At 39.7% G+C, this 27,145-nt stretch overlaps 1 protein-coding gene across 4 annotated transcripts in view; it reads left to right on the plus strand.

Annotated features, from left to right (window-relative positions):
* Positions 1-27,145, plus strand: part of TJP2 (tight junction protein 2) — a 74,331-nt gene that overhangs the window by 30,325 nt on the left and 16,861 nt on the right. For 3 of the 4 annotated variants that reach the window (XM_014951648.1, XM_014951647.1, XM_014951649.1), the window contains 10 exons: positions 13,617-13,670; positions 15,437-15,561; positions 17,922-18,024; positions 18,735-19,314; positions 20,803-20,906; positions 21,055-21,208; positions 22,245-22,353; positions 22,461-22,600; positions 23,114-23,180; positions 25,187-25,337. In XM_014951648.1, coding sequence (XP_014807134.1) covers positions 13,626-13,670; positions 15,437-15,561; positions 17,922-18,024; positions 18,735-19,314; positions 20,803-20,906; positions 21,055-21,208; positions 22,245-22,353; positions 22,461-22,600; positions 23,114-23,180; positions 25,187-25,337 — 1,578 coding nt within the window. In that variant the 5' untranslated portion in view covers positions 13,617-13,625. Of the gene's footprint in view, positions 1-9,605; positions 9,698-13,616; positions 13,671-15,436; positions 15,562-17,921; positions 18,025-18,734; positions 19,315-20,802; positions 20,907-21,054; positions 21,209-22,244; positions 22,354-22,460; positions 22,601-23,113; positions 23,181-25,186; positions 25,338-27,145 lie in introns of those variants that run through there. The other variant, XM_014951646.1, reaches the window with a different exon arrangement.

Below are 27,145 nucleotides of genomic sequence, written 5' to 3' on the forward strand. Positions count from 1 at the left end.
GAGGGAAATGGGACCCGTTTGCTTCTCCAAAATGGCAATTTTGTCTTTCAGTTGAAGCTGTTCCCTCACAAATTTTGAACAATTGGTTGCTTCCTGTTGGGGGAAGCACTGAAACAATCGCAGTGTAATTTCACCAGGGTAATGACAGGGAACTGTGGTTGAGCAAAATATAGTGGAGGGAACTTGCTCCTGAAATAGATTAATCTATATTTTTATAAGTTCTAGGTTTTCAGTAGGTAAGACTTGTGTATCTTGCAGCTGTGTTTTGGATACAATCAGTTTCTTTTTTTTTTTTTCCCTCCCCATCTTGAATAGGCTTTTGTTTAGTTTGTAAAGGGTTATTGTACTGGTTTTTGATGATGCATATGTGTGCATCTAAGCTCAGTAGAATACATCTGTAAAAAAGCGTAAAGTGACTCTTCCCGTGTCTTCCATCCCATCTCCAGAAAAGTTTAGGAACTTTGCACGTATATTTTAATTTGTGTTGCATGTGAAGGTTTTAAATTGATGTTCAGTTTCATATTCTGAATTGTTACACTCTGCTCAGTAAAATACTGCTGCTTTGCCCTTCTCACCATTCTCCTCCCACCCTGATAATGGTAAATGAGGACCTGCTTCTTGTAGCATACCATCAGAGTAGTTCAAGTGGCTGATTTTTGCATTTACCCTCTCCCAATAGTAAAGAGGAAACAGGCAGTTGTTAAAAAGACAGTTGTTCAGTAAGCATCATAGTTTGATAAAGGCATCACACAATCCTAAATTCTGGGTACTGAATTGAAATTATTAACTGTTTTTCTTACTGGCAGAGGTCACAAGTACTGTGAAATACAAGTGAATGAGTGTCAGAAAATTCCAGTGTGTGTGTGTTGCTTGACTTTTCTGGTGTAATGGGAAATTATGCCTTCATGTCAGCAGAATCAGGACCTTCTTGCAAGTGTAAACTTAGGTTCAGGTTAAAAGTAGCCTGAAAGAAAAAGTTCCACTCCAAAAATGTAACTATAATTCTTCTTATTGTTAATGCTAAAATGTAGCATTTCGAGCTTTAGGTACAACTATCATGTAGTATTGGTTCAAAATGTCATTTAGAATTTTTCAGCTGTCCATTTCCATGGTGGCTTGATGGGATTGATGAGTAGTTTTCATGGTTTATCTTTGCAGTACCGGATGTTTCTCTTTTTTCAGAACATAAAACAGCTTGGAAAACATATTTATTTCCTTTGTATAAACAGTGCAATTAATTTTTGAAATAATTGTGGTGGAAAGGCACTTAAACTTAATAAAGCTGGATTATTTTTTTTCTTAAAAGCAGGCTGTTTGAATGATGGTAGGATATGTACTTGAGATTAAAAGAAACAGAACAGAAAACACTTAACACCTTGTTTTAATATCACATTTCCTGTCATTTTTAGTCTGCAAAGAAAGCTTTGAAATAGGCTTTTGGCCTAAAAAGACGTCAAGCCTGTTTCAGATTATTTATTTTTTTAATTTACACATTATATTTATGAAAATCACTTAAATGCCAACCTGTTTAAGAAATAAATAAGTGAAGTTATTGTGTAATACTGAGTCTAGTTCTTCAGAGCAAGAATACCATGCTGTGTGCCAAAGCAATAGCCTGAAGTTGTATTTCTAAAACTCGAAAGAAATGCTGTATTTAATACCTTTTTTATGGGGCTGGGAAGCGGTGTGTGTGTCAGTTGCAGCATCATTGCACCATCTAGTGTCTGTCTGGGTTAGTTGTGAGTTGTACACCCTGAATGTTGGCTCTGCGTTTTGCTGGCTTGCATTGTGCAAAAATAATTTGGCAAAAATATGCTGTGTTTCTTCTGAAATATGAGGTTGTTTCTTTTGCTGGTCTAGACTCCAGATTAAGCGCCCTGCACGTTCACCCAGGAGATGGAAAGACAGCTCCTGGTGCTTGTATGCCTTTTTAGTATGCAGCACGAGGAGAAAAAGAAGCAGGCTTTCTTTCTATTAATCTGTACTACAGGGGCAGATATACTTAGTGTGTTTATGTATCTAGAAATATATTTTTATTAATATATCTCTCTATATATATCAGATTATATCCTATTACATCAATACCTGCAAAGCCTTCATAAATGTTTCTTCTAGAATATGGGCAAACAGACAAGATACACAACCTTTAGTGGCTATCAGGATATGCTAGGGTAAAGTATATGCAAGAGGGTAGTAATCTGTTGTATTATCAAAGATGGATTAGAAAACAGAAGATAATATATTTTTCTCATAATCCTAAGGAGCCTTAAAGGCACTCAGGAACTTTTTTCCTGGCTTTTCCATTAAAAGGTTTGGGGGTTTTTTTCTGTGTTACTTTTATTTCATTGCTCCTGGCTAGATGACAGGGCCCAAACAGTTGCATTGAATTGTTAAATCCGGTTGGTGATTGGAGAAAGGTGATGTTCCCCAGTGCTCATATTTGGTATAGTTCTATTTAATATTGTTATCAATGATCTGGATGAGGGGATCAAGTGCACCCTCATTAAGTTTGCAGAGGGTACCAAGTTGGGGGGGAGTGTTGATCTGCTTGAGAGTAGAAAGGATCTAGAGAGGGATCTGGATCTTCTGAAGAGACTGGATGAATGGGCCAAAGCCAGTGGTATGAGGTTCAACAAGACTAAGTGCCAGGTCCTGCACTTGGGTCACAACAACCCCAGGCAGTGCTACAGGCTTGGGGAAGAATGGTTGGAGAGCTGCCTAGCGGAAGAAGACCTGGGGGTGTTGATCAACTGTCAGCTGAATATGAGCCAGTGGTGTGCTCAGGTGGCCAAGAAGGCCAACAGCATCCTGGCCCAAGTGAGGAACAGTGTGGCCAGCAGGACTACGGAAGTGATCATCCCCCTGTTCTGGGCGTTGTGTTCAATTTTGGGTCCCCGCCTCCAAGAAAGACATTGAGGTGCTGGAGCGTGTCCAGAGCAACGAAGCTGGTGAAGGGTCTAGAGAACAAGTCCTGTGAGTAGCAGCTGAGGGAACTGGCATTGTTTGGCCTGGAGAAAATGAGGTTGAGGGAAGATCTTGCCATTCTCTGAAAGGAGCTTGTAGGCAGGTGGGTGTCTGTCTCTTTTCCCAAGTAACAAGTGATCGGATGAGAGGAAACTGCCTCAAGCTGCACCAGGAAAGGTTTACATTGGACAGCAGGAAAACTTTATTCACCAAAAGTGTTGTCAAGCATTGGAACAGGCTGCCCAGGGAAGTGGCTGAGCAACCATCCCTGGAGGTGTTTAAAAGGCCCGTAGATGGGGTGCTGAGGGACATGATTTAGTGGTATACTTGGTAGTGTTGGGTTTATACAGTTGGACTCAATGATATTAGGGGTCTTTTCCAACCTAAATGACTCTATTATTATATATTTAATCCGTTCCTTTAATAAACTCTAGCTTTCCTACCCTTGGTGCATCCTTGAAGGTGAATTTTTATCTTATGGCTGAGTTGATCTTAGACGCTGAGTTCTAATACTGCTTCTGCTTCATCTCAGCTGTTCTTTGGAAAGCCAGTTCAGCTTACAGAAATGGTAATAGAGTAATCCACTGGGAAACGATGAGCAGCTTTTAGATGCTTTAGGAAGCTGGCTTTGCTTACTTTGAAGAGCCAAACAGCAGAATTCACAGAATGAGTCAAGGGGCCTGCATGTAAATGTGCAGGAGGAGGCTGGAAATTGCTATGGTCAAAAGAAAGTTGTTGTTTAGTTTGTGTCTTATGAAACCATACCCAGCCTATGAGGTAGATGTGTGTTTGGGAAGAGATGTGTCCATTGCCAAATATGAAAAGGGGTGTTGGTCTTCTGTGAACTTTCCAAAGGTGCTTGTTTGTAGAGACAAGGAAACCTTAATGAGCCTGAGAAGAAGAAAGCATCTAGAAAGCAAGCAAACAGACACACACACAAAGAAAAACCACCTTGGATTTTTATTAGCTATTTCTCAGGTGAATTGTGACAAACTCAAAGTGTTTATAATAAAATTCTGATGCTCCTTCTTCTTCCTTTCAAAGTGCTTGTTCTGCTTTCTGAAAGTCTTCATATAATTGGTAAATATTTGGCTTTAAATACATAGGAAACAGTTTTCCTAGGTAGTACCTTACTGGTATGGACAGATAAAAAACTCCCAGAAAAGCAGTTGATTCCAATACCCACCCCCCAAGAGACTATTTATGCATTACTCAGATATTTATACATGCAGCCTCCCCAGTTTTACTTAAGTGTTTCTCTAATACAGAGTTGAAACAAATAAAACTATTCAGAGATTATGCGCTTTACCCAGTAATCCAGCAAAAGGATGCCTAATGCCACATGCTTTACTGGCTTCTTTTCAGTGTCCAGGTTACTTTTTATTCCCTTTATTTTTTTGATATTTCAGGATAATTAAATATTTGAAAAAATCAAATCCTGTGCCTCTATTTTAATGTATTTTTTCCGCTGTGCTTGTGCCAGTTTCTGCAAAAGTTCTTTCAGCTGGGGGTGCTATTTCATTGCTATGAACCAGTTGAAGGATGCTAGTGTAGGAACTGCTGTTATGGGCAGATTGTATGATATCCTTCATTACCTTTAAGCACCATTTGTCATTGACATGATGTGAGCTGGATTAAATGATATATTTTGAATTAAAAAGCATACACTTTCTCAAAGCTCCAGATCAGAGGAGGTCTTCTGTGTGTATGCAACTTCTTTACAATCTCCTTCAGTTTATTTTTTAAACATTTTTTGTGTAGTAGAAAATCTGGGGCGTTATGCTGTGAATGTTAGTATCAGGGCTACAATGCAAATGAGACCTAGATATGTTTGTCGACTAATATTCTCAGTAGTCTGGTGAAAAGTAGTGTTGTCCTTCTTCTCCTCAGTTCTGCACAGGACTGGATGCTAGTTCAGTTTGCAGCCCAGAATGCCTTTGAAGTGTCGTAGTGCAAAGAGAGGTAGGAATGAATGCAAGTTCTGCCACCCTGGAATTTTTCGTCATTTGCTAGCTGGCTAAAACTCCCACAATGGGAGACGGTTGACTCCTTTTTTACTATTACAGAAGCTGGTCTGGGATGAGATTTCTGTTTGAAAGAAGTGGAGGAAAGCTGTGTGTTCGCTTCCTTGCACAACACATTTCTGTGGAGAGGCTACTTGACTTGAAGTATGCTTCTGGCTCTGCTGCTGACAGCTTTGGCACTGCATATTTTTTAAGAAGGTGTAGTTTTGCTAACTCGAAGCAAAATTCGTAGTGAAATAGTGCTGAGCACAATGTCAACTAATGACTGTGGGCATTGTTGTCATGCTGGATTCAAACTGTTCCTGAGAGAACTAAAACAAAAAAGCCCATAGATTATTGTCTAGTAAACAGTTCTCATTTAGTGGTTTAAAAAGTTTTTGTGCAATTAAGGAGTCAAACTTCGTCTTTGAATGCCTGGAATAGGTATATTGTACTTCTGTAGCATTTGCTAATTCTGTTGTAGATAGAATTTACACATTATAGCAAGTGAATAGTGTAACTTTTAAGTGAAATATGATTAAGAAAAGTTCTTTACATCTTCACTTCATTGGCATTAAAACCAGTTCTGTTTGTGCTACTGTGTCACAACATTCAATTTGTCAAATCTGTGAAGAACGAATAATTAGAAACGTTATGCTCAGTTTGTTTTCTTTTAACAAAGTCTTTTTACACAACCCTTGTCTTGCGATTACTTCTTCTAAATGCATTTTGGAAAAAAATGTTTTATTTTTCATACAAAGTCTGATAAAACTTAATGAATGTGCTTGTTATAAAAAAAAAAAAAAAAAACCAACCCACAACTAAAACCTTTTCTCTGTTAGCAAGGTATTTGTTCTTGCAAGTAATCTGGGAGGAAGCAAAGGCTGTATGTGACTGGTAATTCTCCACTGGAGGGAAGGGGAAGAAAGGATTGTCTGCACAGCTTGTTTCTACATGAATGTTTTTTTTCTCCTTCAAAACTTGTCATTCCAGTGCAGAGGTAGGCTTACATGTACAATTTGTGACTTTTTTTTTTTTGGCAAACTTCCTGCATCCTAATAATATGACCATCTTGATGTTAACAATGATCCTGATTTTCTCAAATGTGAAAGTAAAGTTGATAATCTCTTAACATGCTGTCCCTTATGTGTGTTTTGACTTCATGACCCCTGGCAGGGAAAAAAATATTAATTTCTGTCTTGGTGAAGAGCAATTGTACGTTACTCCTAGTGGATATCTTTTACAAACCATCTTGTATCACTTCTCTACCTTAATCTGAGCCATTCGTCATTCTGGGAACGGTTTTTCTTTGGGATGATCTGTTGGGGGGTTTCTGGATTTGTGCAGGAGTCTACTGAATTAGAGCATTTATTGATAGAATAAATATTCTATCTTTCTTGCTCTCCTTTTTTGTGAGATGTTGGCTGTATTGTAGAAGATCCATGGATAAGTAGTTTTTCTTGTCTTTGTAGATCCTAATAAAATATTTGCCTTGCCATTTGCAGATACTTCATGAAAACACTTTAGTTAAAGCCATCTTCAAAGTGGCTTGAGCGTCCTTACTTACTGCAGAGGAAAAGCTTGGTAAAGGTCCTGTTCCTCTTCATTTTTCACTACATTAATTAGGAATATTTGACAGGCTCTGGATATGCAGCTTGTTTTATGTGATCGTCTTTTAATAGTCATGTATAATAGCCTACTAGACTACAGCCTACAGCTGAAGAAGAGGTGTGGACCTTCACACCACATGCTGATTTACAGATTGCTTCGCATTTCACTCAGCCTCCACTTCCTATTCAGGGGAACTCTTGGAGATTCTCCAGAAACTGAAGTAGATCGGCATCTTTGAATGCCTGTGAATCCAGGGCCATCCAGTTTGGTCTGTCGTAATTGCCTTTATGCAGGCAGGTGACACATGAGGGCAGTTTCTGAATCTTTTGATAATATATCCCATCTCTGAGAGCAGGTATGCTGCTGACATCTTGATGCAGCTCTGGAGCCCCTGCACTTGGCTGTTTATATCGGTGCCTAGAGTAGCCTCTGTCCCCATCCTTTACAGGTGGGTGACTTTCTGTTAAACTTGAGAAGTTTTTCATCATCTTCAGTATAGAAGTCTGTCTTAAGGATAAAAACCCTGGAAGGTGAGCCCAGGTTTTCCCTGAAGTCCATGGTAGCAGGTGAAGGGGGCGGTGGTGGGAAAGAACCTCTTTTTTGTGTGTGCGTTTATCCCTTCCATAACAGAGCCAACAAGATCATTTTGGGTTTACCTTCTGCTTATTTACACAGCCTTGTCTACATTAATTATGAGGAAACACCCTTTTTCATCACGGGCTAGAGAGGAAGAGATCAAAACAGACAGCTTTTCTGTTGGGCAGATCATGTTGACGTAAGGAAGCTCGCTCTTCGCCTGGGTGAGCGGAGAGATGCTGCCTTCTGCTGTAAGGCTTTGTTGTGGCATTCTGAAAACTTAGTTTTCAATTTATTTTTCCCTGCATGATTCACAAACATTTTATTTTCTGGATAGACTCCCTCAAAGAACCAAAGTGTGTGTCTGTCACTGGAGTTGAGCTTGCTTTCAAAAAGAGTTTCAGTTTTACATGTCTGTGGATAATAGATGTCAAATAGTTGTGAAATGTGAAAGACTTTTAATTGCATCTTTGCTCTTGTGCCTGGGGGCAGCTAGGCCTTAGTATCCTTTAGTCTTTGTGAAGAAGCATGCAGGTAAGGTCAAAAGACAGTATCTGGGACAGTGGTTCTTTCTTAGTTTAAAAAAAAATATTTTTTTTTTCTTTCTGTCTCATTTAAACAATTGAATAGAGGAATTCCTGTCCTGGAGAAATGTTTTTCCTCCGAAATGAAATATCAAAATGCAAAAGCCTTCATCTTTCTGTTATCAGTCTCATCACAGCTTCTATTCAAGAAACCTTGCAGTAATGGTCCCAGACTTCCTGATTATTTTTTTAAATTTCTTTTCAGGTTCCTTTTAAAATTTGGTGGAGTCAATCCACCTGTCTCTCGTTTTTCCTTAAAGACAGTCCAAAACCAAGGAAGAAGAGTCTTTGCTGTTATAACCACTACAGCTCATGAACAATGTTTTGCCATTTTTGTTCTTCATGTCCTCACAGTCTGTTTTTGCTGACATTTCTCTATTTGGAGTGCTATTGAAGCTTTGTCAAGGCAAGAAGGAGGAGAGCAGGAGAGCTAAGACAAGGCTAGAGTGGTCTCACATACATTCTTACATTTGTTTCTGCTTCCTGGCTCTTTTTTTTTGTAAAAATAAATAAATTTAAAACACAGGTTTGGAAGCTGAGAATGGGAGTCTCTTCAGAGGAGTGCATTTTTAGTCTTCAGAAATGTTGACGGAGAGTCTAGACTCTTTTGGCGAAACTTTTAACAATGGTCTTAAACTACTTGCACCCCTCCGTGTGCTGTGGAAGTGGGAAGCCCTGGTCAGCAGCTGGTGCCAGCGTGCCTCTCCCAGCCCCGCTGGGCGCAGGCCGAGCGGTGTTCACCCTCAGCAGCTCAGCCCTGGTGGTGCCAGCCTGTCTTCATCCTGGGTCTGCTGGCTGGTTCAGGGATGGGGTCACCATTGACACACAGGACGTTTAATTCAGTCTTTATTTTTAAATGGAAAAACCTAAAAAAAAAAGAAAAAAAACACCTCTCAAAACAAACAAAAAGAAGCCTCCACATTTTCCACTGTTGTCTGAATTCTTTCAGCAGTTAAAATTGTTCCACTAAAGCTAATGAAAAATGCAATCTGTGGATGGAGGTTTTGGTTAGCATTGTGTTCTGAACTTGACATGTGTTCCTGTCTCTTCACTGCCTGTGAAACTTACATAAAGTCTAGGGGGAAAGTTCGCTTAAGGCTTAAATTTCACAGCATTCATGCGGCATAGATGGAACTGATAGCTTGACCTATTTTCCAATAGTCATCTGTTTGGCTGCATGATTAGCTTATCATTCTCAACAAATATCTTACTAAGTGTTGGAGGACAGAGGGAGTGTCTGTTATTTGTGGCTATTAAAAATTCGTTTCTCTTTCCCTTTTTGCTTGTTGGAGCCAAGTCCATGTTGCTGCCAAGTGTTTAATGTTGTATGTGCACTTGAAGGGATTACTCGCATGTATACAGTTATTTCTGCATAAGTACTTCCTGGTCTCAGCAATTACATTGTTAAGACTCGATAGAGGCTGCTAAACCACAGCCGTTACTCAAGGTAATGGATCAAGTAATTTTTACTGTAAAATATTACAGCCAGAGTATGAATTTTCAAATAATCTGCACTGTGCTTCTTAAGCAATTTTTCTTTAAAGTTTCAAGTAGGTTCTTGGTGGGGTGAACCCATATGTGTTTGGAAGAAGAATAACTTGCTACATGTTGATCTGTTTCTGACACTTAAATTTTTGTAAAAAAAAAAAAAACAACCAAGATGACAGTACTGCTTTTTTCCTGGGGTCTCTTAAAGTGAGAGTTTGTTGAACTCCTGGTAGATTTCCCTGCTGTGGTTTTGATGTATTTCTGTGTGAAACTGGCGGCAGGATTTGTGTGAGTATGTAGGCCACTATTGTATTAGAATTACATAACCCTGTTGAGTGGTGGAAACAGATGAAAAGACGGGGATGTACGGCGTCCCCTCACAGATTATATCCTGCAACAATGAAGACAGCTCAAGCTCTGCAGAGAATGTGGTCACATGCAGTCAAAAAGTTGGGGATTTTGAAAGGGCACGTGAGTTGCTTTTTGTTGCATCTTGCTCTGAGTCTCTTCTTCCCCCCCCTCTCTCCCCCCTCCCCTCGTGTATCCCTCCCTTCTCCAACTCACTTTTACAGCCAGGTAACTGTTGTGGCAGGTCTTCTGGTTTTGTTCTTTCGGTGTGAGTGAAGTTGTCTTCAGTGATCTCTCAGGAGCAAGTAATTGCATAAATCTCTGATGACTGTCAGTGAGAGTTGCAACAGCTGCCTGTTCGTAGCACGCAGACGATTTTAGCACTTTGACTAGTTTCCTGCCAAAGATTCTGTTAAGCAGTCTATTTTGGGTATGTAGAAAGCACCTGTCATTTTGGTATATGAGCATTAGGCAGATTTAAGCAAATCCTGACTACGGTTTTCTAATTAGAAATGGACTGACTCTAGTCAGTAATGAATTCAGACTAGCTAATTACAGTAATTTGCATTTGCTGCAGCAGGTAGCCTGCTGTGTGAAACGCGGGTAGACTTGCAAAACAGTTACTATTAGTAACTGGAGGTGGGGTTCTTAACCATTTTGCCTACCTTTCCCCAGCGTTCTAGCCTGTGATCTTGCAGTGAAACTGCGATCCTACAAAGGATGCACAGGCTGCTCAGGATCCCTTTGTGTTTCCTTACAGATGAAGTATGAAGTAATTGGCAAGGTGATGGAGGCTTTTTGTAATCCATCACTTGATATGTTCAGAGGGGACTCATATTATTAGGTGTGGAATGCAGGAATTTTGTGTGAATGTGGCGGAGACTTCAGTCTTAGTTTTCATCAAGTCATCCACTGATGATTTATAACATTTGTAGTCTCTTCCTCCCTCTCAATCTTCTCTTCTCCAGTAATCTGTCAGTATGGGCTATCATCGTGGGGATGGCAAGCAGCAGTACGTTTTATAATGATAAAGAGATTATTGCTTAGAGATTTGAGGGACTACAGATGTGTTTTGTGCCTTATGGGCTTCCAAGGTGACCATTCAGTTCTCTGAACTGTATTACAGAGCCTGCACAGCTTTATCAGTATGGCAGAACTAGTCCTGTTGTCTTGGTAATTAGGTTACACAAAGTCAGCTTTGCAAGTACATAGTATATTTTCCTTCGCTGAAATATCATACAGCAAATGGGAGACAATTTCCCAAGAAGCGGTTTCTAAAAATGTATTACTTCAACAAATACTTATGAATTTAAAAGTGAATTATTTAATTAGCTTTTGTTGAATGTTCAGTAGCAGTTTCAAGCTAAAAATAAACCCCCAAAATTTACACAGAAAGTACGCAAGACAGTCACTGATGCTATGAGGAACTTTTTCTAGTTAAGAGATGATACTATACACTGAAAATCTTGCAAGACCTTAGTTGTAGTGTCTGTAGGCAGTAGTTTCTCTTCCATTCTTGCCACTTTTTTTTTTTTGTCACCAGATAAAATGACGCTTACTTGTCAGAGCAAAATAAATTTGAACCTGTTTACGATGCTTTGATTTACTACACAATGTGTCTCACCAATTGTGCACAAGGTTTTACTTGTGCCACTGCTCATGGGAGGGTTAATTTTCTGGAAGGAAATTTCTGTAAGCTTACCTGTTTCATGCCCATAAATTCAGTGTCTTCACTATGCTTTCCTCATCCTCTTTCTGCAGTGTTGTGCTGAATAAGCAGGCATTTCTCAGGCCTTCCTTTAGTAGTGTATTGAAAGACATGATGTTAGAGTTTCTGGAAGAGTAAGGCGACTGTGCTGCTCTGTCTCCATGGATAGTAAACTCTTGTTGATTGCATCCTGCCTGCCTTGCTGTTTTGCCTGGGCTGGGAGGTAGCCTTGGTAAGAACTGCGTGGAGTGCTAATTGAATTTAGGTGATGCTCTGCTTACACATCTAAGTTGTTGAGGCTTTAATACAGCGAGAAGGATGGGCAAGATTTTCCATGTCCCCTGCTTCTACAAAATGTGTACCCACCTGCTTGTCCTCCAATTTTTACCAGTCATTTGATACTGTCTTTAATTTCTAAAACTTTCTTCAATGAAATCAGCTGTAATTTAAACGACACTGAGGCCCTTCTTTAGCACAGACTGGTTTTCTGCAGAGCTTAAAAATATCATCTGGAAAAGCAGGGCAGTCATGATGTAGCCAAGGGTCAGTAGTAGGTAAACTGTTTATACATTTTCATACATGCCAGACAAGCAAGCCTAGTCACTTCCATTTACAACAGCATCACAGCAGCTCAGAAAAGTGCTTAGCTAAGGAGAAATTTTTTACTTATGGAAGGTTTTCTGTGTAAGGGAATATATGTAGTGAGAAGGTTCAGTGTCAGCTAGTTGAAGAGTTAGACCTGTCAGCTGGTTACATGGAAATAGCAGATAATTTCACCATCTGCTTCAGCAGAGTACTTCATTGTCCCGAGACATGTATGTTTTAATTCTGTTAAAAATGTCAATAGTTCTTGTCTGATCTAGACAATTAGAAATTTAGAAATGCTTACTTGTATTATTTTTAATATAAGCCATCCGCTCCTCCAACTATTTTAAATGGATTTTTAAATTAGACCCAGAAGGTCCCGGGAACTGGGAAGCGTTGTTCGTTTCCTGGGAGAACAGTGGAAATTTAACACTGTTCAGTGTTGTAAAATTCCTAGTATCTGAAACTCTGAATATTTTGCATGTTGCCTGAGGAACTCTGAGCAGGACTTAAAACTTTTTTTTTCGCTACACTGACTGTGCAATGGAAAATGTAAAGCTAACACCTCTTTGGAGTGCTTAGAATCCACTAGAAGAAAATGTCATGGGGTTCTTTGCATTTGAGAAACAGCATCCATAGTTTGCTAAACAGTTGTGTACTGCCAGAAGACTTTTACTCTGGAAATACGTGGGATACTTTAAAGTACAGGCATAGCCTTCTTGTGTCACTTCTCTGTTTATTGTTTTGAAGTTTAGTTGTCAATAATCCTTTTAATGCCTTTAAAAAGACCATTAAGTCAAAACTGAGCTTCTATCTGAACTTCAGTTTTCCAAGCAAACTTTTAGCTTCCCAAGAAAGACAACCAGTTTTAGCAGTAAAAACAAATAGACCTCAGGCTTGAGTATGTGCATTCATGTACTCATGCAATGCATGGATTTTTCTTCTGCGATGGATGCTTTGCCTTTTGAAATATTTTCAGTACATCAAATACTGTGACTCATTTTTCTCCTCATTTTACAAGGTCAGGCACTAAAGGGGCTGGCTGTGTACTATATGTTGCATCACAGTTGGGTGATTATTCTGTATTGTATTTTAAGCTGTGAAGTTGGAAAGATATGAGGTTATATCATGTAAGAGAAACTGATCAGGATTAGTTTTAACTGGAAATGTGGAAAAAAAATGTTTCTGAGAAATGCCATTGAAATGAGTATACTAGTGGTATGTAGTGATACGCTGTGTTTTTCTGTAAAAATTAATTTCTTGAGGGGAACTAAATACTCAGTTACATAATTCATAGTGGATGAAATGTTTTGTTAAATCCACATGAGCAAGAAGTGAAAGATTGAAGGCTAGTTCATTTTGAAAACCTCACTTTCAACTGCTAATCTTATTGCATACTGGCATGGAGAGGTCTTCCTTAAGTATTTGTGTTATTTGAATTGGGGCTTTATAATGCTTATGTGATCTGAATTAAATGCTTTTGCTGAATGAGACTTATCCAGAAAATCAGAATGAGCTGTTAAATCAGTGAAATATGAAGGGATTCTACCACCCCGGACCTATTGATATTTTTTGCCTTTTTAAAGAAAAATCATTATTAATTGAAATACATACATTTCATATTCTTAGACTTGCCACATTATTGGAATATGCATAGTTTTTATACCTGTGTTTTAATGGGGTATTTCCCGTTTTAATTTAGATAGTAAAACACAAAGCATGCAACTAATTGGTTTCTGTGTGCAACAGGCCCCAGGCATGGAAGAGCTGATATGGGAACAGTACACTGTGACCTTACAAAAGGTGAGTGAGTGCCTGTTATATTTTTAGTTTTCAAATATTCAAGCACTGGTTTAGCCTAAATATGTTTTATGATAGACGTTATTAGCACATCTGAGTCTAGAATAGGATTAATTCGTTGTCCAAATCCGATGTTTTTCATTTCTAACTTAATTGCTAGCTACTTATACAATAACATGACTCTTTAATGATAAAAGTAAATTAAATTAACAATTTAAGTGCTGCATTTGCTACTGTTTGGTCTTTGTAATGACAGTATGATATACCATGTGCCAGCACATAGCTAAATTCATCATTGAATAACCTTAAAAACAAAGCAGATGGTTCTATCAAGTTGTTGTGGTTAATGTCCAAGCTTTACAATAAGCACTGAACCTGACTCTACTGATTTTATTTTTTTTAATACTTTAATCTAGTGGAATCTAGTGGAAAATTACTGACATCAAAATTTCTAAAATACATGGGCTATAGATGTCACTTTTTAACAATTCTTCTAAGAAAAGAGGAAGTATCTCATTATATAGAGTCCTTTTGAGTTAAAGTAGACTGCTTCCTTCTGAGCTCTGTCATGACTAGGCTGCCACATCATGGTACAGAATGTGCAATTTGGTGGGGGTGGTGGTGGTGTTCCCAGTTGTTGGGATGATCTGGGTTCAGTGAGCACCCTGTATTGTGCTGCTTACATTTTTTCCCATGTTCTTCAATGAAGTCAACTTGATGAACCGAGGTAAATTAGTGTTTTTTCCTACAGAGCATGTTTTATGTGTGGAATTCTTGAGAAAGGATTGTTTTTCAGGTAACACAGGTAGACAGGAGAAACATAGCAGAAGCAGATCTTAGTTCCTGTAGTTTCCAACTTTTCAGGTCTTGAATGTCTTGTAAATGAGCATTACTTCTTCACCTCAGAGACACAGGCTTGTACTACTGAAGACACAAGTTGCCTTTTTCTTCTTCAAAGAAATAACCACTTAATGTTAGTGGAACACAAGCTGGCATGTGATGAACTATATATGCTGAGTGTGAGTTCAGGGAAACACACCACTTTCATTTGGTATATTACTTTGCCAATGTATTAAATGTGGCATAATTTGTATTTTATAGTAATAGGTTTATGTTAAACAGCTGATAAAATTAAACCTGTGTGTTTAACAAAACGCTTGTGCGCACATTCTTGTCTGCAGTTTAGTTACACTAACAGTTCTCTGGTCTAGACATGCTTCCTTCACACCCTATTAAGTATTTCTGTGATTTTATGAATGCCATCCTAGGGCTTTTATGGATCTTATATTTCTGTGACAACACGTTTGACATATATTGCACATTTAAAATAGTTGATTCTGAGAGAGAATAAGTTCACTGCTTGCTTTTTGTAATTGGCCATGATCTTGTTTAGTCTGGTCAAGGCTATTTTAAACTAGATAGCAGTCATAATAAAGATAAGATCCTGGGAAAGATGGTCCCAAGCATAACTAACAAAATAGATTTATCTGACAATAAATTTGGTACGAGTAACCACTGGGATGACACAGCAAAATGCAGGCTGAGTTAGTGAGTCCTTTGCTTGATTTACTAACCATCACAAGGCTGTAGACTGATGTTTTGGAACATGGTAACGTGTAATCTTGTTACGTGGATTTGTAAACCCATTCCTTTTTAAATAATATCTAGGTAGAGTGCCATCACAGGAACATTCACATTATTATTCTTTCTCCCTGTCAAAATTCCTATGGATGGAACTGAATTTTTTTGTATTTGGTTTTGTTGTAAAGGATTCCAAACGAGGATTTGGGATTGCAGTTTCTGGCGGCAGAGATAACCCTCATTTCGAAAACGGTGAAACATCAATAGTCATTTCAGATGTTCTCCCTGGTGGTCCCGCAGATGGATTACTTCAGTAAGCAATTTCTTATTTTTCTGTCTGGCATATTTTGGGGAGCATGGCTGTAGAATGCGTGAAACCTTCAGAAAGGCTTGGTTGAAATCCTGGTAATTTAATCCACTTGAGATTTGATGCCCTCTTGAAAACTCAGATGTCTGTTTTAAATTTTAAAAAGAAACAATCAACAAAACAAACTCCACCTGGAGCTGTTTTTCTTTGCTGTTTTGTCAGAAATTAAACTTCAGTGGTGTTTAAAGTTTTTATAGTTAAGTATGTTTCTCTTAAGATTGCATTCCTTTTAAAGAAACAGTAGAAATACATAGCATCTTAAATCATTCTCCCTGTTCTTCCTTCAGGAAACAATTTTAGTGATCAATCATTAGTTTTGAAGAGATTGGCTTAAGTCAGCCCAAAGAAGGGTTTTTGCTCCTGAAGCGTCGGGAGCAATAATGGGGGAAGGAAGAGAAACAGAAGTGTTTGCCAGTATGTATTTTATATTTGAAAGAAAAAAATACAGAAATAAAATGTTTCTCTAGTCCTCCTAGTAACATCATCCTTGGTGAGGCAACATCTATCACAGACAAGTAATTTTAAATCTGAAGGCTGAGATAAACAGTTTCTGGCCCACTGCTGGTGAGTGTTTCATCCTTTGAGCTGGAATACCTGATGAGGAGTAGGCAATTTGGAAGAGTGCCAAAGTTTTGCAGTAATAGTAGTTCCAAAGAGTAGATTCTGGCCATTTTGCCAAACACTAATTTTTGGTGAGGTAATGAAAAGGGTGGTATGGGAGTAGCCATTGAAGGACTGGATAAAAGTATTATTGTGAAGCACATAACAAAGCGTTCTCAACATAAGCATGCAAAAACTTCATTTTATAGCAGTGATCTCTGGACAACACCACTATCATCCATCCTGTTCCATAATCACCTATGATTTGGGAATAAAATCCTGTCCATGATTTTAGGACCAAGATTCTAGTAAATTCATGATGACAAGGCAATACAAAGCAATTTGGGCACATTCAGACAAAAAAAGTTCTGAAGAAAACTGAATGCAAAGCCATTCCTCCAATAAAGCAAGGGAAATAGGCCTAACCTTCAGAGTGTGGGGGAATCACATTCCTGCAGACCTTTTTAGGGTAGAGTTAGCATAAATAGATGGGAGCTGTTGATGTAGTGTTACAGCCTTAAGTTTGATACCGACTTTGGATGTATGGACTGTGAAGAGAGCTATTTTAACTCTCACATAATGCCCGGATGAACCTGATACTGGAATATAGCATACTGTTCTAGCATACTTGTTCAGGAAAAGGAATTGGAAGGGTATGAAAAGAGACAGAAATATCATTCAGCAGTTAGAGAAAGTGCCTTACAAAGAGAGGCTTAAAGTATGTAATCTTCTTATTTAAAAAGAAGATTGTGATGTGACTTGATTACAGTGAAGAGAAAATAATGGTTACTAAAGGTTTCTTTTATCTAGCCAAAACCAACACAGTATCCAGTAATTGGTCGAGCTAATGCTCTGACTGTAAGGTTAGTAACTGAGTAGTCAACAGAATAAACTAATGTGAGGGGTGGTAGATTTTTTTTTTTTCTGTCTCCTGCACTTTCTGTGCTGAAATGCCTTTCTGGAAGTTATGTGTTTAGTTAATTATGTGTTTTGGTGCTGTCTCGTGAGGTAGACTGTTAAGTCATAATTATCTATTCAACACGCGGGAGGTCTGAATAGACAACTTAGTAATTTCTCTTGAACCGTGTTTTAGGGCAGGGAGGAGACTTCTTGTGTATTATAGCTTGGTTGGGTTTTTTTTCCACCCAATCACCTTTCTTCAGAGTAGATGGGACCGTAATACTAGTCTTTCAGAAAAGTATACTAGAGTCTTACTTGTTGAGATTTGTCTGAATACTGCTATGGTGGCAGCAACTTGAAGCTGTCTTGAAATTCTTATGTTGGTGGGAAAAAAAACCTAGCACTAGGTGGGAAAAACAATCTAGCACTAGATGTGAAAGACTACAAGTTCTGAAAGAACTAAAAAAAAAAAGTTTTAATGGTCATCACAAATATTCCTTAAAAAACAAAGTCTTCTTTGACATTATGGTACGGTCTTAAGCTGGACGCAATACATGCACAAAGATAAGCACTGCTACCCAAAGTCTAATTTTTAAACGTACTGAAAGCTTCTTCCAATATTCAGATACTGTAGTGTTTGTGTAACAAATGCAGCTTTTAAGCAAAACTCCCTGTTAAAGTCGATGAAATGTATAGATGCCCCCTGAAAAAAAAAAGAAGGAAATTTTGTTTCAGTGTTTTCATGAAGACTCCTCTTCAATCCTTTTTTTTTTTTTTCCTGTTTTTTTCCCTCTGCTCTCTTCCAGAGAAAATGACCGGGTGGTCATCGTTAATGGGACCCCAATGGAAAATGTTCCACATTCTTTTGCGGTCCAACAGCTTAGGAAAAGTGGAAAAGTGGCCACCATTGTAAGTACATTACAAATGTATTCACCCTACAGGGGTATGTACTTGTGTAACCAGTCACGATTTTTTTCTTCTCTGAAGTGTACTATAAATATTTGAAGTAAAGCAAGCCTTTGCCCAATAGAATGTATAAAGTAAATGCAGCAAAAACGTAATTTCTACAGGTGAAACAAATGGATATTAAACAACAGTGTCACAAAGTTATCCTGTTGAAAGTCTAGGAATAAAATGCATGTCCTTTTTCTTTGATTTTACTGAATAATGAGTGGTAGTTGGAAAAAGCAAAAGTTATGCAAGGAAAATAATGCCGTGCTTATACAGACCTTGCCCGAGAATTTGCAGTCCAGATCGCCTTTTGTTAGTTGAGAGAGGCCTCTAGAACTCTCTTGTGGGGGCTTATCACATTTTTTTAGAAGTCATCTAGAAAAAGTAATATTAATTACTCACACTGTTGCAGAGATAAAAGAATGTGGTTTCTGATCTGGTTTTTTTTTTTATTTCTCTTACTCTTCTTTATCCTCCTAATTAGTAAATATTTCTTTTGCACATCTAAATAATCTAATTAACTGCTTGTTCTATAAATAGAACATTGTTTTCCTTCCCCCCCTCCCCCCAACCTCTATTTGAAGTGCGAAGACTATTTAATTTTTTGAATTTCACATTTTGACCATTGGTGGGTTTTTTGTTTGTTTGTTTCATATTGCACTGAACAGGTGGTGAAAAGACCAAGGAAAGTGCAGGCTGCTGCACTGAGGAGAAGCCCCTCCCTTGACTATGAGGACAGAGCTTTAGATGTAATGGATGACCACGCAGAATTTGATGGCAAAAGTGCTCGAAGTGGCTATAGCGAGAGAAGCTGGCATAGTGGTAATGGAGGTCGTAGCCAAAGCTGGGGAAACAGCCTGGACCAGAGCTATAGAGATGAACAAGACAGAGGGCGTAACCGAAGCAGAGACCGTGGTGGGGAATGCAGCTACAACCGTGATCGAAGTCGTGGTAGGAGCGTTGACAGGAGCTTGGATCGAGACTACCGAAGAGATGGGAGCAGGGGAAGGAGCATTGACAGGGATGGTGGCTATGAGCGGGACTACAGAGGAGACTACAGCCCACCCAGTTACAGTCATGGATCTCAAGCTGATCCTAGATATGGGAGGGAAGTGAGGAGTCGAAGTCGGGACAGGCTTCGTTCCCGAAGTCCTTCGCCTGAAATGCACCATCAACATGAGTACCTGGGACCGCAGGATCAGAATGGACCAATCAGTGTTCTCTTAACAAAAGGCAGACGTAACGAAGGTAGGTATACTAGGAGAAGAACTGACTTTTAATACAGCGTGTTATTTTAGTGGGGGAGTGAGAGGAGCTGACTATTATCTGCTTTTATAGGTTAGATGTTGAGTTTTCTAACTGATTGCTTAAATTGTTCTTTCATTCTTCCTGGCTAGTTTAGGGTGCTTTTTCCCCCAGCATTCTGAACTTTACCTTTGAACCACAACTGTTAACTTGCATTGTTTCAGTGTTTTCAAGCTGCTGCGTCCTTTTGGTTTTCCATTTTCTCTGCACTATTCTTCTGGTTCTGGTGGGAAATGTGGATCTGATCATGATTCAGATTACAGTTGGCACATCTATAAAAGGGTCAGCTACAAAAGGTGAAGAGTAGACTCTGCCTTTTATAGTGCACTTACTTCTTCCCTTCAGTATAATTAAATTAGTTGCAAGGATTGTTTAGTTCTGAATACTTAGTTAAAGAATACTGAAATAGCAACAACTGAAACTACCTTCCTTTGCTAAGTATTGGAGTGTGTAAATGAAACCCAGAAGCTTGATCTTTCATGTGCTGTGAAGACTCTTATGTTATAAAGCACATCCGAGATTAGTTGTACATTATTTTCTGTTTGGGTTTTTGTTGGGGAGTGTGGTGGTTGGCTTGTGGGGGTTTTGTGGGGGGTGTTTTTTTTCTAATCTGCCCTGTTGTGATTTTGTAAGAATTTTCTGCTCGTGTGAGCTTTGTAGGCAGGAGCTAACCTCTTCTTTCCTTGACTTTGGTAAGGATCCTTTTCCCTCCTTCTCCTTCTTCCCCTGCGTATAATGTTTCCACTTGTCAAGATAATGCAGATAGGTATACAAATAACATAAACATAAGAGGAAACTTAAGGTGTCTTTGTTAAGTTTATATGTAGCTAGTAATTTTGTAGTAACTTCAATGTGGGGATTTTTAAAAGCAGGTAACTCTTTCCTTTTCTGTTCTAGGATGTGCATGTTTTAAGAGCCTTGCCTTTATGTAGCAAATATACTGATCCAAGTAACTTGGATCAAAGGGAAAAAGGCAGTGGGAGGAAGGAAAAAAAAATCCTTGGCATGAAACAACCTTAGTGGGGTACACATAGGACAGAGTTAGCATGTAGGAACTACTGAAAAAACCCAGCTCTTCTATTACCACTTTTTGACACTTTTTCTTCCCTTTCTATGCCATGCAAAATATAATAGAGAGAGAATCTAGTCCAGCATGTTAATAAGCACCTCCAGAATGAAGGCATTGTTTTACTGTTGAAGGGGCAGATTAATCATCCATCTTTGATTGGTTTTGGGCTGCTGTTTGTTCTTACTCTTTCTGACAGCACAGAAATAGGAGAGTTAGCCTAGGGTTAAGTAGGTTCACTAGGTATGCTTTTTTTTTTTGCTCTCATGTTGTAATGGAGTGTGCTGCATGTACACTGTGTAGTTCAAAAAAAATGCATCCTTGCTCATCTTCTAAGATACAGTGGATTATTTCCCTGATTCCAGAATATGGTCTTCGGCTTGGAAGTCAGATCTTCATAAAAGAAATGACACGTACTGGCCTAGCAACCAAAGATGGCAACCTACATGAAGGGGATATCATTCTCAAGGTCTGTTCTGGTTATACTGCTAGCAGTTTAGCATGCATTTGTTATAGTGGTTACTCTGGAGTAAGTCACGTTATAGTCAAGTTCACTATTAAACTTGAGCACTTAAACTTGTTTACTTACAGTATTATTGTTGCCTTTTTATGTCCAGATCAATGGAACAGTGACAGAGAACATGTCTTTAGCTGATGCCCGAAAATTGATCGAGAAGTCACGGGGGAAGCTCCAGCTGGTTGTCCTCAGGGACAGAAAACAGACACTGCTCAACATTCCTTCGTTGAACGATAGTGACTCAGAAATCGATGGTGAGGCTTCATGTGGATAAAATGTTCTGGTCCCTGTGCAGGGACAGAATGGAGCTTGTAGTGTTTTGCTTTGGTAGTGTGGTACTAGGTTCTTTAAAAAAAAAAACAAACAACAACAAACAACAACAACGAAAACAAACAAAAAAACCCAACCAAACAAAACCAAAAAAAACCCAACAAACCAAAGTAATAGCCAATTAAGCAACAAGTGCACTTACTTTAGGTGAAAGAATAATTTTGGAGTAATTGTATATATTTTGTCCAGGAACAGACAAAAAAGCAATGTTGGTCTGGCAAAATCAACCTTACTTCTCAGAACAAACAAGTCAGTTGCTTTAATGAAAGACTTCAGTTTTAAAAACAAGTGAATTGGTCTCTCCTTCTGAGGGCATTAACATTCATGACAGCACTCAACTGGAGGGAAAAAATGTCAAGACGAGGAAATTAAGTCCCTCTGGACAACTGGTTTCTATTTCCACTGCCTATTCCATACAAATGATCCCTTACAGTGTATAAACTGTGTTTTTAACACGATTTTGCTTTGGGAAGGACTCAGTGTATTTAAGGAAGTAAGACGTACCTTATTTAGTGCCAGGTATTTCCTTCTCTGCAGTCAGAATACTGGGTGCAACTTTGTGTAGGTTTTACTGTGGAGACTGAAATACGGTTTAAGTCTGAGGGCTACTCTGTTTCTGTTGTCACTGAAAAGCAACCATGTGAGGAGTTTTAATGTGAAGGTGGTCTTGTTTGGTAACCTCCATGAGACCTCAAATAAGTCAGTAGTATGCTCAAAGTAGTTGTGTGATGTGTGTTTCCTAATGGTTGCGTGAAACCTTTCTGAAATACTTTTGGAGGAATAGGGTGATGAAAGTCCTGAAAGGCATACAGCACTTTTTGAACCCTAGTAAAAGCCAACTTGGGAGTAGTCTTAAAGGCTCAGTATATCTTATATGTCAGAGCTTTGTAAACATGGTGATCAGGCGTGCAGATAATTTTTAAAAATCCTGCATTTCTTGATTTGCTGCTCTCTTCACAGACATTTCTGAAATAGAGTCAAACAGATCACTGTCCCCTCAAGATGACAGATTACATCATTCTGACCTGGATTCACATTCATCCAATGAAAAGCTGAAAGAAAAACCAAAGTAAGAAATGGTCTTTTCTAGTCTTTTTTTCTAATGCTTGTCAAAGACATTCTTAAAATCCATGGCATTCTTATCTGATTTCACTATACTTTTTCCCTCTCTTGTAGCACAAAAGATGATCCATCCAGTAGGATGTCCAGGATGGGAGCAATGCCTACGCCATTCAAATCGACTGGTGACATTGCTACTCCTGCTGTTACAGTTGTAGACACAAACAAAGAACTGAAGTATCAAGATGACCCAGCAGGTCAGACTTTGAAGTTTTTGGTTGCTTTTTTTTCCCTGGCCTCAGAATGTCCACTCCCTCAGTAATGTTGACATATCTAGTATATTCTTCATGTCAACCCCATCCTGACACACAGAGAAGAGGTTTGTCTTGTCTTTGTGGTGCAGAGAGAAAAAAACCTGAGATTATTTTAAGGCAGTTTCTTATTAAAATTACCACCTAGGTAATTACCTCCTAGAGCATCTGCTGTAGCCTGTTGCCTTAAACAGCCAAATGAAGCTATTCCTGGAGTCTGATCTTACTTGCCTGAAAGAGTTGCATATCCCTCCCTCGATTTTTTTTTTTTGTTCTTTTTCAAGAAGTAAAAAAAAAAAAAAAGGAAGTAAACCAATTCTAGTCAAAGATGCTTGACATTTAAAGCTGTACTATCTTTGGCATGGAGGGGTTTGATTGCTATCTGATAGCTAGAAATTGCTGCCATTTATAACTTTTTTTTAATAGCTCAGTAACTTTTATTGGCTTTTTTACATACAGTGTCTCAACCAAAAGCAGTTCCAAGAACGATCCTTAAACCCAGTCCGGAAGATGAAGCAATATATGGGTAAGGCAGCAGTTGCCATGTTCTTTTGCACTCGGTGTTCTTCCAGTGACCTGCACCTGGTTTTTGGTTGCATGGGTTTTGGGTTTTTTGTCCATTTGGAGTGTTACTTCCTTGATAGTTTAGTGCCAAGAAGAGATGACATGGCTTCCAACTAGTCATATTTGAGTTAAACTTAGTTTTAGAAGTATGTGCCTGGAAGGTATAGACTTGCCCTCTACCTGGAAGGTATAGAATACCCTGTGCTTCTGGGCTTACATGCTAATGTACACAATGGTATGTTTTTATATTTTTATTCTGCTCTGTGCGGCACTTTGATATAGTATTTGGAGTACTATGCCCATTTTGGGGTTCCCCAGGACAAGAAAGGCAGTAACACTGGAGCAAGTCTAGGGAATTGGCGGCTACAGCATATGACACATAAGAAAAGACCGAGAAGATTTAGTTTGTTAAGACTGGAGAAGAGAGGACTGAAAGGACATTTTATTGCTCTCTGCAACAACCTGATGGGTAGTGGACACAGTGAAAACAGAGCCATGCTCCTTTCAGAGGGATAGAGTAGTAGGACAAAGAGCAAGCTGGAACACAGGAAATTCTGACTTGATATAAAGAAGGAAACATTTTATTATGAAGACGGTTAACCACTGTAACAGCTTTCATTTGTAGATTGCGGTGCCTCCACCACTAGAGACAGTCAAAAACATAACTGGTCAAGGCGCCTTTGAGCAGAGTGCTGTTCTGACCTGTGCAATTCTATGGAAATGTATTTTACATCTCTTCTGTCATTTTGTATGCACACAAAAGACAACCCTCCTCTTCCCTGCAATATTAAGATGCAAAGAGAGTGTCCTCTATTCCATTTGTAAACAAGCTAGTTGCAAGACAAGGCCAAACATACTTGTGGCTCTGTACAAGCTGGAAACTTCTGTACAGAAATTCGTGTCTTTTTTTCAAATCCAAGCCTCCGCAGTCCATATTGCAGTGTCTGCTTGGAAATGAACAAAATACTGCTTCCAAAATTTATTTGGGGGGAGTTTTTGATGATTTTTTTTTAATGGTGAAATGGAACCTTGTATTCTTGATTCTTTAACAATTAAGATACTGCAAGTTGCAAACTGTATTAATAAGAAATCAACTGACATGTTTTCTTTTGAGAGTTTCCAAATACAAAAACTGAACAGAGAGGAGCAATGAGATTGTAAGGAGAAGCCTAAAGATAAGGTTTTGAAGATACTCTGTAGCTTGGAATGTTTTTTCAAATGGATTCTCAGTTCTTTTCTGGGTTGGACCCTGCATATGTTGACATTGATGTGCAAATTAATCAACTGATTGTTTTGGTGAAGGGGAATTTATAATACAGGCTTAGGGTATTACTGAGAAAGGCTGACAGATAAGTACTGTCCTCTGTTTTGGAAGGTCACTCAAGCATACAGCTTTTCTGACAGCAAAAAAGCTGAGCCTAGTCCAGTGGCCTCTCCCGCTGCAGTATGAAAGGACTGATTGTTAACATACCAGTATTTCTCCTTACAAAAAAACTTGGAGATTTCTGTCTAACAAACATGTTAAACTGCAGAGAAAACAGGTATAAATTCAATGTGTATCACAGTTCTCAAGCGTACAGAGGAAAAAAAAATGGGTATGATTACTTATAACTCAGGCTGTTTTCACAAAAAAACCTAGCTGCTCATCTGAGTGAAGATCCTATAGTAGGCAACTATTTTAGGACTTTAAAAACATAGGGAGTTGTTTTCCTCGTCTGTCAAGTCTGTGTATGCCGCTCAGTCACTCTTCCTATTTCAGTTGCCGCTCTGAAAAACGTAAATTCTCTACTTCCTTCCTCACTGAAGAGTTACCTGGATAAATATAGCCTATATTTCGAAAGAAAAGGTCTAAGAATATTATTAATATGATTTTGTTAAAAGGGTTGCAATTTTTTTCTCTTGACAACCTGTTTTTACCATATGCCTAACCTCTGGCCTTACTTCCTTTTCTGCCTGGAAATCTTGTAGTCCTAATACAAAAATGGTGAGATTCAAGAAGGGGGACAACGTGGGTCTACGACTGGCTGGTGGAAATGATGTAGGGATATTTATTGCTGGAATTCAAGAAGGCACCTCAGCTGATCAGGAGGGACTGCAGGAAGGAGATCAGATTCTGAAGGTATGAGTATAAGTGTATGCCCCTGAAATTGGCATACATTCTGTACTTTTTGGTTTACTTCTTAGTGGAAATATGGAAGACATGATCATCTTAGGAAGTCAATTTATTGCTTTGGAAGTGTGTGTGTGTGGTGGAGGGGATCTTACCAAAATGAGTTTTTGAAGGAGAATTGTATATCAAGCTTTATTTTATTTAAGATTCTATGGAAGAGCTAGGTAGGTCATAGCGGCAGAGACCGGCTCCAGGGCAGGTAAGACTGCGCTGGGTGAGGGATCTGTAGCTGGAAAGGCCGACGAAAAGCTCTTTTGGGGGCTTTTTGGACGCAGGGCAAAGCCTTCTCCTCGTGGTGGAGGCTGACAGGCGGGGGGTGGGCTGCTGAGGGGCCTGTGCGGCGCCAACACCTCCCGCGGCCCGTCACACCTGATAAGGAGCCCCGGGGAGGCCTCGGCCCACTGAGCCACAAGCAGTGCTCGGGGGCCTGTCTTGGTCAGTGCCTCACGTGGCTGTGACTTGTACAACAGCGTCCCGAACCTCTTCCTTTGTACAAGGTAAGTTCAGTTTCTTTCAGTAGTTACACGACTGGCACTGAGCCTCCCGCTGTCTCTTGCTAACAGACAACAAGCTATGGTCAGAACTAGGTCGAAGGCCATTGTTAAGAAAGCCATGGGCACTCAGACAGAGGTCCCGCGTAAACACGTGGGTGTCCAGGCCTCTGGCTGCAGGGAGTGTCAGGTCCTGGCCCTTGCCATGGAGGGTAGTGGCGACAACACCTGTGTGAGATGCGAACAGGTGAATGATCTCCTCAGCCTGATGGTTGAGCTGAAGGAGGAAGTGGAAAGGTTGAGGACTATCAGGGAGTGCGAGAAGGAGATAGACTGGTGGGCCCACTCCCTGAGAGTAAGGGAACATGTTGGGGCCCCACATACAACAGAGGACCATCCCCCAACTTCTCACCCAGCAGTAGAAGGGGACCTCGGAGAGGAGGGGGGATGGAAAAAAGTCCCTGCTAGGCGAAGCAGGCAAATCTCCTCCCTGCCCCTCCCACCTCCCCAGCTACCCCTCCAGAACCGATACGGAATCTTGGAAGAGGAACTGGCTGCTGGAGAGGAGGATGGAACGTCTTGGCTAGAAACATCAGAAAAACCAAGGGTCAGAGTGGGAAGCGGAACCCTCGACAGCCTCCCCCATGCTCCCAGATACACTTGTTCAGTGATCTGGATTTTGGGGATAAGGCAGATGATACTGGAGACGATGAACTCCCCAGTGAGGCTCCCTGGATGAGTCACCCAGCCCCGTGTCTCAGGACCTCAACGACTAAGAAAAAAAGAAGGGTCATTGTAATCGGTGACTCCCTTTTGTATGGTACAGAGGGCCCAATCTGTAGGCCGGACCCGTCCCATAGGGAAGTCACCTGCCTCACTGGGGCCAGGACTAGGGACGTACTAAATAAAACTCACACCCTGGTTCAGCCCTCGGACTACTACCCACTTCTGATATTTCAGGTGGGCCATGATGAGGTAAATACTAGAAGCCTCAAGGCAATGAGAAAGGATTTCAGAATTCTGGGACAACTAGTCAAGGGATCAGGAGCACAGGTTGTGTTCTCCTCTATCCCACTAGTCACAGGGCAGGATGAAAGGATAAATAGGAAAAAACAACAGTTTAACTTATGGCTGAAAGGCTGGAGTAAAAGCCAGGACTTTGGATTCTTTGAGCACAGGCTGACTTACAGGTCACCAGGCATGGTTGCAGCAGGTGGGGAAAGCCTAAGCCAAAGGGGAAAAAGGATATTGGGACAGGAGTTAGCA

The sequence above is a fragment of the Calidris pugnax genome, unplaced genomic scaffold (assembly GCF_001431845.1).
Source record: "Calidris pugnax isolate Ruff unplaced genomic scaffold, ASM143184v1 scaffold207, whole genome shotgun sequence".
In the NCBI taxonomy this organism is placed as follows: Eukaryota; Metazoa; Chordata; class Aves; order Charadriiformes; family Scolopacidae; genus Calidris; species Calidris pugnax.